General features: G+C 35.5%; 1 protein-coding gene across 2 annotated transcripts; it reads right to left on the bottom strand.

Moving 5' to 3' along the window:
• Window positions 1-47: 47 nt before the first annotated feature.
• Window positions 48-20,525, bottom strand: LOC122082873 (single-strand DNA endonuclease 1). Of its 2 annotated transcripts, none has more exons than XM_042650680.1 (14): window positions 20,353-20,525; window positions 20,117-20,274; window positions 18,266-18,327; window positions 18,026-18,144; window positions 17,776-17,827; window positions 17,626-17,698; window positions 17,434-17,507; window positions 4,084-4,143; window positions 3,459-3,627; window positions 2,443-2,605; window positions 2,093-2,175; window positions 1,509-1,609; window positions 1,117-1,247; window positions 48-651 (listed from the first exon to the last, which is right to left on the bottom strand). In XM_042650680.1, the coding sequence occupies exons 1-14, from the start codon at window positions 20,418-20,420 to the stop codon at window positions 255-257; spliced, it is 1,710 nt and encodes a 569-aa protein (XP_042506614.1). In that variant the 5' UTR covers window positions 20,421-20,525; the 3' UTR covers window positions 48-254. The 2 variants fall into 2 exon arrangements, with proteins under 2 accessions (XP_042506614.1, XP_042506615.1); XM_042650681.1 differs by having other exon boundaries at window positions 2,509-2,605.

The following is a 20,525-nucleotide window of genomic DNA, read 5'->3' as shown; positions in this document are numbered from 1 at the left end:
TCTTATGTTATCCCTCCTCATGGCATTCTCGTCAGCTCAATCGGGTCTACAAAATCAAACTTATGTCTGATGGAACAATTGAAATTTACAAGGCCAGATTCGTTGCACAAGATAATAATAAAAAACCCGACATCGATTACGATGAAACATTTAGTCCGGTTATGAGACAGAAATACCATTACTTCAGATTGATGAGCCTGAATGTTATATATATACATTTCTTTTTACTCTTTTCAATTCCCTTCATGGATCATTTAAGAGGCATCATCCTTAATACTGGCTATAAATAATCTCAACTCTCTTGCCTTCCTGGCATGTTCAGGTGATGCTTCGGTCTCTGACTCACTTAAGTCAATAACATCAATCTGTCGACCAATGATCTGTTGACTTTTCACTACTTTAGAAGCCGTGACATCTGGATAAGGATTAATGACAGCAGATTCAGCACTTCTAGGACCAACTGGGTGGTGAAGGGTTACACTACTAATCGCATTGCTTTGTGCTTCCACGTCAACCAACAGATCATGCAGCCTCTGATTCACTTCAGACATAGCAGCACTGCTTTCTGATTTCTTTGACCTTGCAGTCCGTTTCGGTTTCTTCGCTTCAGCTTTCCTAACTTCAAATTCCATTATCTTCTCGGGACACGCACTGGAGATACAAACATCCAAAATTCTCAATTCTTTAAGGGACTAAAATAAATAACTACAGAAAATCCTAGAACCAAATGTGCAAGATTGAAGCATGAAAGAATTTTCCATTGGAGGGTAGAGGGAAATGATTATAAATATCCTTATCCCAAATATAAGCAAAACAATGAAATATGTAAACATAGTAAATGGATTGGCATTGGAATTTATGTTCTGTTTTAAAAAGTTTATCAATGTTGTAAAAAGTTCGGGTTACCAGGGCAAATGCCTAGGTTCAGGTCTTGAGGGCAGCCACTTTGTGCAAAAATGCCAAAAGTTAGGACTAACCCCAAATCCATCCAACCCAGGACCCCGCATAGGCGGGACCAGCACTGGGTTATGGCGCTTTCTTTATTTCATATATTTTTAGAGGAAAAAGAATGGACGTTCTAAATCTGGGGAGAAATAGAACTTCGAACTACCATACCTTTCAACGAGATCAGCGGGGACTGTGGAAGTTTTCAGTCCTTCCATTTCTTCCCAGGCAACCTCAAAACATTCTCTACCCTGCACTTTTCTGCTCTTGATAATTGCAGAAATGGGACATGTAACTGGCAACTGAAAACAGAAAAAGTTGAGTATATCAAGGATTAAAGACTTGGACTATGGAACTTGCAAAAACTCAGAGTTCCCCTTCTGGCAAGAAATTGGGAAAGAAAACTATAAGTAACACATCTATGGCAATCAGAATATCAGATGCATTAGATAGCTACTATTGTGTATCAAGTCATCCAAAGATATGGAACAAGAAAAATTGAATAGAACTTTAAACCAAGGTCCATACAAGAAAATTAGGAACAAGCAGTTACAAGAGAATACCTCATACAGTGGTAGCTGAAGTCCTACTTCTGATGAAGTTTTACGCAAGTTAATAAACCGCCGTAAATTTCTCTCAGCAATCTTTGGGAGGATGTACTCATCTGGGCATTAAAACACATATAAATAAGCCGAAGAATGCAACAAAAAAAAAGGCATTCCTCTGTAATCTCTATGCATCAGAATAAATATGCAGTCATGAAGAAATATTTCAAATTTTTCCACACTTTAGAAACTCCATACTTTCACATCAATCTAAGCATCCAACAATAGGGGGAACAAATTCAACTGCCACCCAATATCTACAATCAGTTCATACTAACGGAAGCATAACAATGTTGTGCAGAAAATCTGAAGAATATGACCACTCTAAGAGCCAGCTCATAGGATTGGATGGCTACATCATTGAGATAGTTAACACCACAAAGAGGAATGGCCAAAGAAGATTCCATTACATGGAACATTATAAAAATAATGCTCCTAGGTAGCAGTCCATGTATCCACATCATATTCCATATGCAGGCATGTGCAAGTACACTGGGCATCTAAAAAATATTTGATAGAAGTATACAAGGGGAATGGAAAACCTGTTTTCTCAGATGCCCAACCAAAAAACTCAGCACACATCTGCTGAAGTTCATTCCGTCGAAATGGATGTTGAAAAAGCACCCTACAAAATTAAGATGATTGTTTTACTCATGTTTTGTTCTTTATGAATAGGCAAGTTAAATAAGTGACAGGTTTGAACTTGATGAACCCTGCATCTTAACTCCTAAGTGAAGTAAAAAACTTGCAGATCCACAACCCAGCAAAAAACAAAACCATGTCACTCATAAAGAATATAGTCAACAATAGGTAAATAAATCAAATATTGATAACTATGAGAAGAGAAATCCAACTAGAATGATCAGATAAAAACACGCTCTACATTTTCAACCTTTTGTTATCTTCAAAAATGAGGTTCCAACTTGAACTTGCACACATTGGATGTATGAAACTGTACCTATGCACAGCTTCTGAGTCTGGAGAGTGACATTTTGGCTTCAAGTATGCATTGATTACTTGTAGACACTGTTTGTCTTGTGGATTTGGCTCACTTCCTATATAAATCACCAACCATACATTGCAAAGTGTTATTTTTACTCACTTAAAATTTTCAGGAAGTTAGAATCAGATGATGAATGTACAGAAAGCTAGATTTTCAACCCCCCCCCCCAACTCTTGTTTACCTCCGTAGAACAATAACATACTACCATTAATAATGAGAGCTTTTACACACGATATTGAGAGGACAATAGAATTGAATTAGGATATCTTATCCGTCAATCCCATATTGATCAAATTAAGGATTACTTGTGTAGGATTTTTTGTATGTTTAGGATTGTCTAGTTAAGAACTTAAGATGCTTAGGCTGAAGGGTATAGAACACCAATTGGAGCACCTGCATTTACATGTGTGCAATTTAAGACCTAGGATATATTATGGATAATAGTAGAAATCCATCAATTCCCTGGTTGTAAAATCAATATTAAGCATTAATCTGTACAGAAACAGATATTAGCAAAACTTCAAGTGAGGCCAGTTGAAATAATCCCGAGGTAGGGAAACATGAAAAATCCATCAATTCCCTGGTTGTAAAAACAATATTTAAATCTGTAAGAGATATTAGCAAAACCTCAAGATCTTCAAATAACTTGTTCATGCCGCAACTGTAATGGGCTAGCATAAGTTGCATAACCTGACAGCAAAAACATTATTACTTCCTTCCAGGAAATTGACAAATATTCAGTTTGACAAGAATCATTAAAAGGTTTGATCTACAACCTATATAACCCAGGTATCTAAAAAAAAGTTAATATTAAACTAGATAAATGCAGATTTTATCAAACAAGAGTCATTAGAAGGTTTCCATTTTACTTTTTCTTTCCCCTTCTTCCTTCTCTTTTGGCTTACCATTAATACTCAGTTTATGAAACGGATTGTTCTCTTTGTTTGCATCGCCATTAAGAATTTGACCCCGTTTCTTAGGTTCTTTCTTCCTTGCAAATGCCAACCCCTCTGATGTAATACGTTGAAGAATGACACCATCCCCAATTAATTTAACAACCTCGCATGCTGTCTCCTATAGTTGGAGGAAATGCATAATAAGAAACAAAATAGGAAACAAATAAAATTCATCCATAGAACTTCAATAAGAAGGTGAAAAGCATGAAGTTTTCTACTCTGCAACATGCTTTAACTGATAGGACTTTGCAAAAATAATTGAAATGTATATAAGCAACAGCAAAAGGAAACTACAAAACTATCCATTTAGTAGGATCCACTTCACTAATTAGCCCGCAGAGACTAAAAAGGCAAGTATCCAATTCTTTTCCTACCCAAGACAGTTTTTGCGTGCAAAACTGAGAACAGTGTGAACCAGAAGTTCGACTTCGGAAAAACAATTTAAGTTCATATAAGCAACTAACAAGTAAATACAAAGAGAGGGAGACCACAAAACTATTCACTTCACTGGAGCAACTTTACTATCTAGACTTTATAAACTAAAACGGCAAGTAACCAATTCTTTCCTACGCACCAGACCAAAGCCACGGACTCCCGGAGAGTAGTCACTACCGAGGAGAAGAGCCAGAGCAATCTGAAGATCACAAACTACATGTTAGACGAGAAAGAAACCTAATCTGAAGAGCATGGGCAAATGTACAAGTAAAAACTATAATTGGCTTCAAAAGAATACCGTTTAATTAACAAAGTAAATTTCTGTAAAATTGCAGTATCAGAATTCAGAATCCAGAAAATGTTAGAAACCTAAGAGATACACAACATCACAAATATGCAATTCAAATGCAGCAGTTTTAACATCTAACAAATACTCCTTCCTAGAATAAACGAATCACTAATGAAATCTTGTCCATGCCTTGAAAGCTTTGTAGCAATTCATCTAACAAAGGGGAAATATTATAGAGTGAGACTTCTTCCCTGCAACAACTTAAAGCCAGAATGTAGTTTTCTGTTGACATCCCACTCCAAAAGCCTTCTTATGGACTTCCAACTTGAGCCAAAACCATATTTGGAAGCATTGTTAATAGAATTGATGCGGATAAATCAGCAAAAGTAGGTTATTTTAGTGGAAATAAGCCTTGGGTTAGGTTCTATAAATATTACCCTAGCCAAAACAATTTAGATGGATTCTACAATTTTATATTATCAATGTTATGCTAAGGCATTCCCACCAGAATAAGGGACGTGCTACACTATGATTCGGGTGTAATGAAAAGTGAGCAAAGGTTAGTTAAGGCGTCCGCTATAAGAGGCAGGAAATGTTGGCGCCCAAATGCTGTGTGACAAGTAAGCAAGGGTTCCCTCATCATAGACGAGTGTGAGTAAAGAAGCCAGTCCAAAAGTGTAGGATTAGATTAGCATTTTGGAACATTCGTTTTTTAACAAGTAAGAGTCTAGAATTGATAGACGTTACGAGAAGGATTAACATAGCCTATATTCAATAGACTAGATGGAAGGGTAAACAGGATAAGGAGTTAGACGACTTTAAACTTTGGTATACGGGGAACTAAAAGTGTTAGAGGTTGGTCTCCATACTCCAGTTTGGCTTTAATCCCTACTTTTCTCTCATCCACCTGTAGGTATCATGGACCTCCGCCTGAATCGCGATACGGCGCGTAGCGCGTGTACACACGCTGGGGTTCGAACTTAATGAGATGAGATAGTATCCCCTGGTCATCAAAAGCCAAAGGGGGATACACGTTATGAGTAAAAAGGAGTCGCCACCTAGAAAGGGTCTAGGACCCATAAATGTCTCCCCCAATCAAGGGAGAGAGACTAATGACTCTGATGGATAAGGCTGGTTTGCACCAAGATTCTAGACAAGTGTCAAGTGACAGACTGGGAAGGTGTTAGGCACCCAATTTACCCGACCCTAAGGCCGGTCTCTTTTTGTTTGACCAAAGTTTGTTTGTATCCTACTAACTAGTCTTAAATTTAGGTCACTGAAAACCCTAAACTAGGTATCTAAACATGACATGTGAAAACCTTAAACCAAGTGTCTAAATTATGCTAGCTAGGTTATGATGCAAATAATGAAATGATTATGTTAATTAAAATTCAAAAAAAAAAACCTAAATGATTTAATTGATATATTATGAGTTTTAGATTAAGCTAATGAAATAAGCCTAAACCTATATTTAGTTGAGCAATTTGTGAAACCCTAAATTGAACTAACTCGATTAATTGAACCTAACCTAGATGGATGATCAATGAATTTATGAAATCCTAAATTGAATTAATTAAAATGATTAATCCTAATCCCTAGTAATTTGTGAAATAAATTATTGCAATCCTACTTAATCTAATTGGTAAAAAGATTTATAAATTAAATGAGACCTAATTAATTTATAAAAAAATGAAGTGGATTAATTACATTAAATGAATGCATTTTTACTAATCTTCCTAATCTAGTATAGGGGGATTAAACTAAGCCTAAAGTTTAATTAAATTAATTATGAAATCCAATTGCACTAATTATGTTTACCTTAAGCTAACCTAAGATGAGTTAAACATTTTTCAAAACCCTAGTTAAGCTAATGAGAAGAGAATCTTTTAACTAAATAAATGCAATGCTAATTATCTTCTAAATTAAATATGTCTAATGATTATTTCATGCTATACCTACATTACGTTAGAGTCTAAACGTTATATTAATTGAACCCATTAAATAATTAAAACAACTAATTACGATAAAGAAAAACACTAGTAAAAAATGATATATGAGCTTAAGTAATTAAACTAATCAAAGAAGCTAAATGAAATGATTAAAGGAAGCTAAACAAGCTAAAAGAAGGGAAAGCTAGATGAATTGGAATACAAGTATACTAATTGCACTATTTTAAACAAGATCTGATTTTTTATTGCATTTAGAGAAAGAGGATGAAAAACCCTAAAAAAAAATAAGAAATTATAACACAAACCCATTCCCCAAATACATCCTAATGCTACGGGCCGGTTTGAGGGGCCAACCACGCCCATACTAGTCTACGTCCTAAACTACATCATGGGAGGGAAAAAAAAGGAATAAGGAAAATACCACACCGTAACAGAAAACAAAATGGGCTGGGGTTGGGGATATAAATTACAAATCTGAACTCTGAATTACATAAATGAAATAAAAACAAAGAAACAGAACACAAAGAAAGAAAAAGAAACTAAAGATATAACATGACAAACTCCACCACCTAAGACTAAATTTGACCCCAAAAAGAAAGCTTGGATCCACGAGGACGATGATGCCCCGGATGAAAACTAATAGGAAGAAAGGTATTGAGGATTACCCGATGATGGAATTAAAGGTAATATGGTGCTGGGAAAAGTTAGAGATTCAGCCAGTGAGGGTTTCTCCAGCGAGCGTTCTCACGAGGATGAACAAAGGGGCACTCGGTCTAGTCATGGGAGTAGGCCCGGGAACAAGATCTAACCTTGAACGAGAACATGCGGAACTCATCTGTTGCGTAGATGCTGTTCTTGATATCAGGTAGAGATGGATCAATCGGGTACTCTTTCTTCAGAAGACACAGGGAGATCATTGTACTTCAGAGTCATCGGTGAAGATGGAAAATCAGACTCAGAAGAAGGGGATCCGTTCTCTGGGGACAACGAGAGTGGAGGGGAATTCGAATTAGTAGTAGTTGTGGAGACCCGAAGGCCGAAAGCAGCTAAAAAACTATCAACAACTCCATTAAAGCTTTACAGATCTGCAGAGAAACAATCACCGATCTAAAAAGAATGAAGAGAAACCGAAATCAAAAACCAAGACGGCCTCAGAAACTAAGTGACGAGACCGATAACAAAAGAGAAGCAAACGTTCGATCGCCATGCCTCACTGAGTTCCAACAATCCCCCCAAAATCCAATCGAGACAGAGAGAGGAGATACGTCTCAGCCACAGGGAAAGGAAGAGGAGAAGGATAAGAAGGGGATTGAGAGGACAGTAGCAGCCTCGGCACCATTGCACCTTCGACTAAAGAAGATGGAGTCTCGCCGGAGCTACCGCTACTGCTGCCGAAGGCATCGATGGAGCTGGTGGTGCTGCGGCAGTCGGAGTTTCACCAAGAAATGGGTTAGAGAAAGACACAGGGTTCGTCGGTCATAAAGAGTGTGATGGCGGCGGCGGCGGCGGTGGCGGTTAGGTTCCTACAAAGAATAGAAGATGGGGAAGAAAAAGAAGTGAGTTGCAGGGTTCGGTCACTGCAGATTTTGGAGGAAGAAGAAGGAGGAGGAGTTATTAGGGTGCGGCTGGAGAAGAGAGATGGAAGAGAGGAAGAAGAAGAAAAAAAAAAAAAGTGGGATTAGGTAAGGGCTGAGATCCTAATCTAAGGGTCTAGATTAAAAGAACAAAAAACAATTTAAAAAAAATTAAACCAGATCAAATCTATTAAGTAAGCATGTTAAAAAAAACCAATTAAGCCTAATTAATCTAAAAAAATCAATTAAACCTAAATACCTTTAATTGGACCGGAATAAATCAATTCACATCTAATTAACCGTATTGAACCAAACTGAAACTAATTAAACATAATTAATCTAAATAAATCAATTATTAATGAATTAGAAACTAATCTATTAAATTAAACTAATTCTAAATCGCTATTGGAAAAAAGAAGAAAAAAATAAATACCTTAACCTAGCTTTAATCAAGAAACAAGGGGAGATAACCCTTGTGCTTCAAGCCCGAAATTGAACCGAACTGGACTAGGTCTCCCGGCTCAAGGAAGGATTACACATTCAAAATTTTATACTTGGAGGGATTCTTTATTTAGAGAGAAAGAATTAGCAAAAACCTTCATGGGGCCATATTCTTTCTCTCAAATTTTTCTCCTCCCCCTCTTGGAAGAGAGGAAAGGCTATTCTTATAGCCTTGGGACTTGGGACAATTATCTCATATTTCCGATGTGGGACTAAAAAACTAGAGAGAATTGTCCAAAAAGGCTTGCTTTTGGACAAAGGGGTTTGGGCGCCATGTGGCACCCTTTGGTTGCTCGGAATGGAATCTGATACCGAACTTTGGAGTCAACTTTCAGAGGTCATATCTTTCAAACCGTTTGTCGGAATTCAACGTGTAATATGTCGTTAGAAAGCTCAGTCCAAGCACTATCCAATGATGTGAGACACGATTGTAGTCTCGATCGGAAACCTTTACGAAAATATGCATAAAGTAAGGACCCGGATCATATAATGAAAGAGAGAATCGAGCGTCGATTGGCATAGTTCTCGCATCAAAGTGTAATGTCCGACTTGAGAGGACAAACAACAATAATCCACAACATCAAATTCTAATTTTTGAAAACATTTTCTCTTGAAAGTTTATAAGAAAAATGGTCATTTTCTAAGTTTGAAAATTCTCCAAGTCTAAAATATCCAACATGTAACTCTTCATATTGTCATCATTGCCGGGGTGTGACAAAATTCGGTGTCTACACCACCAATATGATATCATCAACAAAAAATATATACCAAGGAACCTCATCTTCAATGTCCATAGTTAAATCATCCATGATAAGTGCAAATAAATAAGGACTTAAAGGTGATCTTTGATGTAATCAATTGTAGTTGGGAATTCACTACCTTGCCCCCTCCCTACAATTCTTAACTAATCACCACACTATCAAACGTATCTTTAATTATGCCCAAACATTTACATAAGACACTTCTCTTCTCTAGTACTTGCAAATTAACTCTCTAAGGACCATGTCATAAGATATTTCTTGGTCAATAAAGACCATATGGAGATCCTCCTTGCAATCTCTAAATCTTTCCATGAGTCTCTTAAATAAATAGCTTCTATCATGGATCTTCCTAGCATAAAACCAAACTAGTTCTCCAAAATAGTAGTTTCCTGTCTCAGGTGGGTTTCAATAACCCTCTCCCATAATTTCATAGTATGGGTCATTAGTTTTATACCTCTACAGTTATTGTAACTCTGAATATCCTTGTAAGTTTGAACTACAATGCTTCTCCTCCATTCATCTAGCATTTTCATTGTACTCATAATCTTATGAAACAACTTGGTTAACCAAGATAAATCACATATTCCCAAGCTCTTCCACACTTATATTAAGACCTCATCTAGGCTTTGTGCCTTCCCCAGTTTCATCCTCCTTAAAACTTATTTTACTTCATACACCCTAAATTTCTATATATATATATATATATCTACAACATATAATATCTTGACGAGTAATCCAATCTTCCGGGACATTATTACTCAAAGTGTCTTCACTTAGTAGGCTGCATAAATATTCTTTCCATCTCTCCTTAATGTCCTCATCCCTTATTAGTACTTTATCATCTTTTTTTTAATACATCTAACATTGTTAAGATCTCTACTCTTCCTTTTCCTCATTTTAGTTTTCTAATAGATAGAAGTTTCCTCTTCCTTTGTGCTCAGGTTTTTTAAAGATCGTTATTTCTTTGCCTTTACTTTTCCCACCATCTTCTTAGCTTCATTTTTTTTTTTTTTTTTAACAAATTTATTCCTTTGTCAATCCTCTACATCCTTAGTTTTTTGCCATGTCTTTAAACTAGATTTCTTAATCTTAATGATTGCCTGAACCTCATCATCCTACCACCAAATCTCCCTAAAAGAATAACAGTTTCTCTTTTATTTGCCTAGGACATCTTCAACAACTTTCTTAATACAATTAGTCATCTTGTACTACATCGTATCAATGTCTCCCTCAAAATCCCACTTTCTTTGTTTGACCACTTAATTAGTAAATGAATCAAAATATCTCCTTTTAAGCTCCACCACCTTATCCTAGGGAAAATAAGATCATCTTTCTTACGATTTTGGATAGTGAGGTGCATATCCATGACCACTAATCTATTTTGTGTGGTTAAGCTCTCCTTTGGTATAACCTTACACCTTACATAACAATCTATCGGACCTTTTAGTTACGAAGAAATCTATTTGGCTACTACAATTCACACTTTCAAAGGTAACTAAATCTTTAAAGTAAATGTATATAGTGGATAAATTATAAGACACAACAAAATTTAAAACCAAGATCTCCTCCTCGTTCCTCTCTCCAAAACCATATCCTTCATGTACACCTTCATAGCCTCTACAATCGTTCCCAATATGTCCATTTGGATAATCCCCCATAATAATCTTTTCTCCTTGACTAAAACCTTGCACTAATCCATTCACGTGTTCCTAAAATTTTAACTTACTACCTTCATCCAATCCTACTTGAGGTGCATAAGCATTAATTATATTGACTTTTTTCTCCAACACAATCTTGATGGATATAATCCTCTCTCCCTATCTTTTAACATCTATTACATCTTTCTTTAAATCTTTATCTACTACAATGCCACTATCAAAAAGTTTAAGATAAGTATAACGAAGACGGAGTATATGGTGTGTAACTTTAGTTATATTAAGATGGCTAATAAGGTGGTGAAAATTGATAAGAGGGAGGTTCCGCAAAATCATTATTTTAGGTATTTTGGCTCAAATAAAGAAGATGATATAGAGGATGATGTTTCATTAAGAATTAAAATAGGATAAATGAAACAGAGAGGTGTGTCAGGAGTGTTGTGTGATCGACATATTCCTTTAAAACTTAAAGGAAAATTTTATTGGATGGTCATACGACTGGTTATGATATATGGTGCAGAATATTAAGCAATTGAAAAGCATCATATAAATAAACTCAGTGTAGTGCAGATGAGGATGTTGAGATGGATGAATGGCAAAACTAGAAAAGACAAAGTAAGGAATGATCATTTTAGAACTGGTTTGGGAATAACTCCGATGTATGAGAAGTTATGAGAAAGTCGTTTAAGGTGGCCTAACCATGTTAAACTAAGACCTTTGGATGCTCCGGAGCCCTCCAATACGGAGGACTAATTTGATTTAGAATGAGGGAACGAAAAGAGACAGGGGCAGACTTAAAATGACCTTTAGGAGAAGTGGTGAGGAAAGACATGCATAGCTTAGTATTTCAACTTTCAAACTTAAAAAAATGTTGAATTAAATTAAGTCTAAAACATTAGCAAGTATAACCACCATGCTAAACAAGTTTGAAGTCACGATCATACAACCAATACCAGGAAAGACATATATAGTATAATATATTAAAAAAAATTCAAAGAAAATAAACAACAAACAAACCACACATACTTACATTGCTACATTTACATCGCCACATAAGTATACATGATAACTCAAAAGAAAGTAAACAATGAATCGACAATATCATCCATGAATGGCCAATGCATCACAATACCACATTGCCTCCACTCAACATACAGAAACTCGTAGAAGCTATCTAGTGTCTAACCTCGTAAAAACCAAATTGTCCAACGGTAAAGTAACAATTGGTAAATCCTGTCGAGGGTAGTTTGCGTCATCTAGTATCCGTAGTTCCACTAAGGAAAAGTTCAATGAACCAATCATCACCTTAACATTATAACGTTAATGTTGAAAAGGCGAGATAACAACAATAAAGTCATCCAAAACAAAAATACATATAAATACAACCAAGTTCGGAATTCAAATGTGATCAATACCCTCATTCCACCATAGTCGGTCTCTATATAAACATGAAATCAACTTCATCTTTTTTTCTTTCAAAAATCATCAAAACAACCACTATAAATAACAAAGCAATGACCAAAGAATTCTTACAACCCTCCTCAATTAAGGTCGGTAATGTCAAGCACCATTACCACAACAAACAACCCATCTCATACATTTAATTAGTAAATTTAAGTAAACCAAATTTAAAAAGAAATACATGCACAGACAAAACCTCATGTGGTATAACAATCATGTAATTCACATAATACACTACTCCGTACAATCATAATCACAATTTAACACATGATTTAGTAACTAACATCATGTAATCAATGCTCGATTTGAAAAATTCTGCCATGTACGCACAATGCAAATCATAAAACAAAATTCAATTCGTTCATCATTCTCTCATGCACATAACATTAGGCTTGCAAAATCAGATTTTTTTTTATGACAAAACACCATGAAATCTAAGGTTTAGAATAGATTTAGTGTTCATAAAATTCTGTTTTGGATAATACTTATAAAAATAAGCAAGTTAGGGTAGAGGTTCCACTCACTTAGCCTCAATTGGATGCTACAATAGGGGAATTGAAAATTCTGAATTTTTAGAACTTTGTTGGAGCAGCTCAATCTCTCTTTCAATGCTTCAATTTGATCACAAATGGAGGAGAAAAGCCATATATGTAGCCTCCTTCGATCCCCCTTCTTCCCCACGATCCCTTTTTTTTATTCCTTTTTGCTTTTACTTAAATAGAGGGTGAGAGACAAAAGAGCCACGTTTTTTTGCTTCTCTCCCATCCCTACTTTATCTCCAACTCTCTCTCTGTCTCTTATAATCACAATGCCAAGCTTCCATTTCAACTTTGTTTTGTTTTATTTATTTAAATAGAGGGTGAGAGACAAAAGAGCCACATTTTTTGTTTCTCTCTCCCCTTCCTATTTTATCTCCAATTCTATCCCTCCTTTTACTACTTTATCTCCAACTCTCTCTTCTAGTCACAATTGATCTCCATCTCTCTCTTTTTCCATTTTCAAATCCCTTAGTTTATGCTCAAGGCTGTCCAAATTTGAAAAGGAAGATCCACGATTTTATTAGGGAAGCCTTCTTTTGTTAATCAATAATTAGCAACAATTAGTTAGTTAAAGTTGTTAGTTAGGTCTTGTTTTGTTAGAGTTAATTTAAGAAACCTCCAACAATAGGGATCTTGTAAGATTTGTGTTTTTCACTTTCTTCCTTGTCATAATAAAATATCACAATTGAAGTGACAAATACCAACCCCACGATTTAGTTAAGGTGAAGGTTATTTAGGTGTTATCCACTTTGTTAGTTAATTGCATGATTCGAAATCTCGCTGAAATTTCGGAATTTCAATTTTTTTTTTTTCGAAACGAAATAAGGCCCGAAATAACATTTGTACAAAATTTCGGTATTTTGGCAAAATTTCAGTATCGTTTCGGTATCTCGCCTGTCTCGGTACATTCCATGTGTTATTAATCACATATCTCGGTCAAAATTTCGACTGTCTCGCCTGTCTTAGTGGTTTCGGTTCCATTTGCATTTTTTGAAGGAAAAACACTCCAATAAGCCTCTAATTAGTCACAGCATCACACATGTTGACTTCCATTGGACTCCTACAAGATCTACACATTCAAAGCTTAGGAAAGGTAAAGTTCTTTCTCCAAAACCAAGTAAACTTTCAGAACTGTTTGACGGTTGCTGCCAAACAAAGGTGCAACTCTAAAACAATGTCATGTCTTAATATTTTTATATTTTTATGTTCTAAGCATATTTATTAATATTAAAATAAGTTACCCACCAAGTTTCATGTAAAAATATAGCCGTTTGACCACCGAAACAGTCAACCGAAATTTTAAAAAAAAAAAAACACCATTTCGGCCAAAATTTCGCCGATACGAAATAAAATTTCAATTTCTAAACCCACTGAAACGAAACAAAATTTTGAACCTTGGTTAATTGTACATATGGATAATATGTGTATATATACATATATAGCTTATTCTTAATTAAATAAGTCAATATTAGGGTTGATATTAAAATCAGAAGATTAAAAAGAAAAGTCAATTTATGGTCAAGTGGCAAAATGGTAAATCAAGGTTCAGGGGCAAAATGGTAATTCATAGGGCAAAAACCCTAATCTTATTCTACAATGTAGTTACATCTAATGGATGATTTTTAGCACTTGTCAAATACTGATGCACCCTCAATGGTTTGGTATCCCCACTTTAAGTAAACTCTGACCCTATAATGGTCAAAAGATAAAATACCCGAGTCAAGACAATGATTTTAAATTTTAGATGATGTAGACTTTGTTTTTAGACTTTGAAGACGTAATTTAATTCAACATTGCTTTAAGTTTGAGAGTTAAAATATATAGTTGAACTTTGAATTTATATATTACTTTAGTTTAGTCAACTCTTGCTTGCACTTATGCTGTGTGTGGATGTTACTCCTGTTCATTATCGCCTAGAACTTAAAGATCCTGTAGACCGTTGATGTCTGATTCTGGGGTATTTTTGTTTTTTGACTATTGTAGGGCCATGGTGACTTAAAAGTGGGGATACCGAACCATTGAGGGTGTATCAGTACTTGGTAAATGCTAAAATCATCCATTAGATGTAACTACACTGTAGAATAACTTTAGGTTTTTCCCCTATGAATAACCATTTTTCCCCTGAACCCTAATTTACCATTTTACCACTGGACCATAATTTGACTTTTATTTTTAATCTTCTGATTTTAATATCAACCCTAATATTGACTTATTTAATTAAGAATATATATATATATATATATACATATTATCCACATGTACAATTAACTAACAAAGTAGATAACACCGAACTAACATTCACCTTAGCTAAATCGTGGGGGAAGTATTTGTCACTTCAGTTGTGATATTTTATTATGACAAAGAGGAGAGAGTAAAACACAAATCTTACAAGATCCCTACTGTTGGAGGTTTCCTAAATTAATTCTAATAAAACAAGACTTAACTAACTAATTGTTGCTAATTAATGATTAACAAAAGAAGGCTTCCCTAATAAAATCGTGGACCTTCCTTCTAAAATTTGGACAGCCTTGAGCAAAAAGTAAGGAATTTGAAAAAGAAAGAGTTGGAGATCGATTTTGACACGAAGAGAGGAAGAAAGAGAGAGTTGGAGATAAAGTAGGGAGGGGAGAGAGAAGCAAAAAAAATAAATGTGGCTCTCTTATCTCTCACCCTCTATTTAAGCAAAAGCAAAAAAGAAATAAAAAAAATGATCGTGGGGAAGAAAGAGAAGAAGGGGGATCGAAGGAGGCTACATATATGGCCTTTCTCCTCCATTAGTGATCAAATTGAAGCATTGAAAGAGAGATTGGGCTGCTCCAACAAAGTTCCAAAAATCCAGAATTTTCAATTCCCCTATTGTAGCATCCAATTGAAGCTAAGGTGAGTGGAACCTCTACCCTAACTTGCTTATGTTTGTAAGTATTATCCAAAACAAAATTTTATGAACACTAAATCTATTCTAAACCTTGGATTTCATGGTGTTTTGTCATAAAAAAAATCTAATTTTGCAAGTCTAATGTTATGTACATGAGAATCATGAACGAATTGAATTTTGTTCCATAATTTGCATTATGCGTACATAGCAGAATTTTTCAAATCGAGCATTGATTACATGATGTTAGTTACTAAATCATGTGTTAAATTGTGATTATGATTGCACGGAGTAGTGTATTATGTGAATTACATGATTGTTATACCACATGAGATCTTGTCTGTGCATGTATTTCTTTTTAATTTTGGTTTACTTAAATTTACTAATTTCATGTATGAGATGGGGTGTTTGTTGCGGTAATGGTGCTTTACATTACCGGCATTGATTAAGGAGAGATGTGAGACTTCTTTAGTCATTGCTTTGTTATTTATAGTTGTTATGATGATTTTTGGAAAAAAAAAATATGAAGTTTCATGTTCATATAGAGATCAACTAGGGTGGAATAAGGATATTTATCACACTTGAATTCCGAACTTGGTTGTATTTATGTGTTTTTGTTTTGGATGACTTTATTGTTGTTGTCTCGCCTTTTCAACATTAACGTTATAATGTTGAGGTGATGATTGGTTCACTGAACTTTTCCTTAGTGAAACTGCGGATACTAGATGACGCAACTTACCCTCGGCAGGATCTACCAATTGTTACTTTACCTTCGGACGGTAAAACTTGGTCTTTAGGAGGTTGGACACTAGCTAGCTCCTATGAGTTCCTATATATTCGGCGAAGGTAATGTGGTACTGTGACTCATTGGCGATCAATGGATGATATTGTCGATTCGTTGTTTACTTTATTTATGTGGCGATGTAAATGTAGCAATGTACGTATGTGTTGTACGTTTGTTTGTGGTTTATTTTATTTGAAATTTTTTTATATATTATACTAGATGTCTTTCCTGGTATTGGTTATATGTCGTGATTTCAAACTTGTTTAGCATGGTGATTCTACTTACTAATTTTCTTCCTAAAGACTTACTCCCATAACTTATAGATGACGTTGGTGAGGACTATTGTGGAAAGGACATAAATGTTGAACCTATTGCTGATTAACAGGAGGACATTGCTTATGGATTAGAAGAAGACAATGATTTTTTATTTTTATATGATGTAGACTTTGTTTGACTTTGAAGACGTAATTTAATTCAACATTACTTTAAGTTTGAAAGTTGAAATAGATTTTGAACTTTGAATTTTAATATTAGTTTAGTTAACTCTTGCTTGCACTTATGTCGTGTGTGGATGTTACTCCGGTTCATTATCACCTAGAACTTTAGAATCCTATAGACCATTGATGTCCGAAAACCCTAGGTTGGGTTTGGGGTTGTGGTGTATATTAGAGTTGTTTTTTATGTTGATGATTTCATCCAACTCATATCGAAGAGACAAACAAGTTTCCAAGGTTGTTCTCAGTTTCGTATCTTACTCATGGTTTTTGTTTTGCAGGTTTAAAGATGTATTTAACCTTGTATCGGATCGTATTGAACTGTATCAGTCCTATATTGGTTGATATAATTTTTTTTTGAAAAATAAGTATCATATCGATACCCACTGACTGATACAATAAGCTTAAAACCCTGATCGGCCTTTAGTTCAATGGGTTTTTCCTTGTAATAGGCCACTTTAACGGGCATAAACTAGGGATAGGAGGTAGGAGTATGAGATTTACTTTATTAGGTTACTTTAAGAGTATAGTAAATTGAAACTAAACTTGAAAGAGAAAGAGAAGGATGTTCACCATCAACACGTAATAGTGAGATACGCACAAAACTTACCAATGAGTTCCTTCCAAATCCAAGTTTCTTCTCAATGTCTGCCATTTCATAACAGACTACATAACCACCTTCCCCTAATTGAACACCAAACAGTGTTCATCAGTACATGAAAAAAATTAATTTGAAAACATCCAAATGCTAGAATTTCGTACAAGTAAAGCAGCACGTCAAAGAAGTCCAAGATGCACTTACCCAAACAAATATCTCTATATACCGTCCTTGCACCAAAAAGGAAGACATCTGAATCTGCAGTGAAACATCCATCCTGGTATGATAATATGACCAATTATGGATTTGTGGTGTATAATAACCCAAATATAACTTATAGGAATTTCTACTTACACATAATGATTCTGAGTTCAATAATGCACACTGTGCTTCAGCTTCTTCAAGCCTGAATATAGAAACTCACATTTAAGTGGAGAGAAACAAAATTATCCAGAAATATCAAGATAGAGAATACAGTCAAAATTTCCATTTATGCACAAGATCCTCACCTCGTAGGAGTCTTAAAGGTGAAAGGCAAATAAATGAACAGGCCACAAAATGAAGCAGAAAAAGGAATGGAAATTCTGACAGTAGTTGAAGTTACCCATCCAAACACGGGATCCCAAGTGCCATGCCAAGGAATTTTGCATCTTTTATCATACACGAAAACACAGATCCCATATTTCTACGAAGTGAAGATGCATTTGTCTCCTCGCTAGTAACCTGTTTAGGACATGAATCATAAAAACGATATTAGCATCATTCCCTTGAAAGATCGACACAAAGTTAATAGGAGGGAGAAAAGAATGATGATAGATGATAATAGAGGAAAAAAGGGTCCTACCTCAGTAACTGACCCCAATCGTCGTTTATAAGTAGAAAGCTTGAGGGAGGGAATCGATCCATCTATTTAAATGAAAAGGTTACTCAATACATTTACAATGTCATCATTCAGAACGAGGAAATAAAATAAGTGTAGTAGATGCAGAAAAAGTTGACATACAAAACAATAAGCCAAAGATAGACGATATCCGTATTTATGTGTATACGGGGAAATTGCCACTTCACCATCCAGCATAGATTAGCTTATCTTAGTGGCACACATAAATCTGCCAGATTGCAAACTGATGTGGCAATTCCAACTGCTGGATATACATAGGATGGCTGAATGGGTCACTTGTTAAATTTCAGACAAATTCAACCATATACTCCCCCCTGTATTGGCTTGCATCCCCATGTATTTCCATGATGCCTATGGTACTTTGAGCACTACTATGTCTTTCCCATAGGCTTGGATTTTTAGAGCTTTATTTGGCACTTGTAGCTCTATTTGGGCAGAAACTTGACATGTGAGTAGGGGACTTGGGGGCCTACCCGTCCACACAATTTGGTATTGATAGAAAATACAAAAAGTTGAAAACCATAACAGTTGCCGAAATAACCAAGGATTAAAGGAAAATACCAAAATTATTCTACTGCTAACACAAATAACGTAAAATTTGAAAGCAGGAATCAAGCCATCAATTACTACAGAATTGAGTGTTTAACATAGATTGTCCCTGCAGATCTGGATATGCAGTCTCACGACTGAGTTGCATCCATACACAATAAGTAAGAATAATCACTCCTTATCCCATCACACATCTTTTGCAGCAAGCACCTTTGCCAACTAGCTACAAGATCTTTCATTCCACAAATACCAATCATATATTCCTTCAGATTTCCCAACTCCATTGTGAAACCTAAGCTCAGGCATTCAGCGGGACATAGTGGGTATACTTTATATACTCAAAAAGATATGGTGAACCAAACAAAAAACAGACATAGTGCTGGCCAAGGATTTCTTTCAGATAGATCCAATTAAATAAGAGGAAATTGAGCACAACAGGTGCAACTTTTTCCCTCAATGGCCCAGATTACAAATTGTATAAACCATATCAGTAGCATTCCAGATTCAAGGAAAGCATAGCATCTGGAACATAGTCACATACATAATTTTTCTCATGCTATTTTCCATTGTGTAACCAAGTCCCATGTGTTTGACAGCTTGATATATTGATAGAAACAAGCAGACAACCCAAATTTAAAGACATAAACACCAACTATTTCAAAATACTATCACCCACTTATGTTGGACAACAAAAATCTTGGTACAACTTTCACCCATCCAAGATAAAATAATACACAATCAAATCAATGCCAACTTTCACTGGTATTTTTTACAGAAAAAAAAAAAAAAACCTGGTGTTAAACCATCAGATGTCAGTATTTTATCAAGAAAGGAAGAATCACAAACTTCAAGGGCATAAACCTTTAGGTTTAAGAGCAATAAATGGGCGCACTGAGGCGTGGGCTGGAGTTCCCTTGTAACTTTTGGCATCTGAGATTCAAACCAACATCTTCATGCTGGCAGCCCCAGACTCTTTCCACACACCACCCAGCGGCCCCTAACCTTTGGCTTTCTACTTAGGAAATCAACCTTTTGATTTAACAGCTATTAAAATAAAACAAATAACATAAATTTATCGAAATTATGCAAAACGAAACCCAGTATTCTACATGTAAAAAGAGTAAAGCCCACATAATACTCCCAAAATCTGATCTTCTACAAGTAAGAACAGAAAGAAACAGCCACCCACCATCACAAAACTAAGAAGCAGAATTAGAAAACAAATTAAGGGGAGGAAAAGTGTACCTGTAACGAAAATCAGGCTACAATTGAAGGCAATAAGGGCTTTGAGCCGGTGAAAGAGAGAAATGAGATAAAACTTGTCCGTAGCAGCAACGTAAGATTTATTGATATTTTGAAGTTGGACCATCCAACAGGAGAGATCAACACAGACCCGCTTGTTCCTGCTCCCATTAAAATAAGATAATGCAAAAAAGAAGAGGGGAAAAGGGAAATTTTTGAACAGTTCACTGAACACTTACTGGAGATGGTGAAGGGGGAGTTTCTTTTTGCACGATTCCAAGATATCCCACAGGTTCTTCACACCCATTCTGAGTTCTCGCCACAGAAAAGAAAAAATTCTTACATCTTCAATTGTCCTGCAACTCAAGAAGAAAGAAGGTGAAACCCAGAAAGAGGGTGAGGACAAGGCTAA

This window comes from Macadamia integrifolia, chromosome 6, assembly GCF_013358625.1.
Source record: "Macadamia integrifolia cultivar HAES 741 chromosome 6, SCU_Mint_v3, whole genome shotgun sequence".
Classification (NCBI taxonomy): domain Eukaryota; kingdom Viridiplantae; phylum Streptophyta; class Magnoliopsida; order Proteales; family Proteaceae; genus Macadamia; species Macadamia integrifolia.
Note: the sequence above shows the minus strand (reverse complement) of the source record. Positions and strands in the feature narration are given on the sequence as shown.

Coding starts and splice junctions, on each gene's coding strand:
- LOC122082873 (XM_042650680.1), bottom strand. CDS start 20,420: ATGGGTGTGAAGAACCTGTGGGATATCTTGGAATCGTGCAAAAAGAAA. Junction 1,610..2,092: donor TTGGGCATCTGAGAAAACAG/GTTTTCCATTCC, acceptor TTTAATGCCCAG/ATGAGTACATCCTCCCAAAG. Junction 1,248..1,508: donor TTCAGCTACCACTGTATGAG/GTATTCTCTTGT, acceptor TTCTGTTTTCAG/TTGCCAGTTACATGTCCCAT.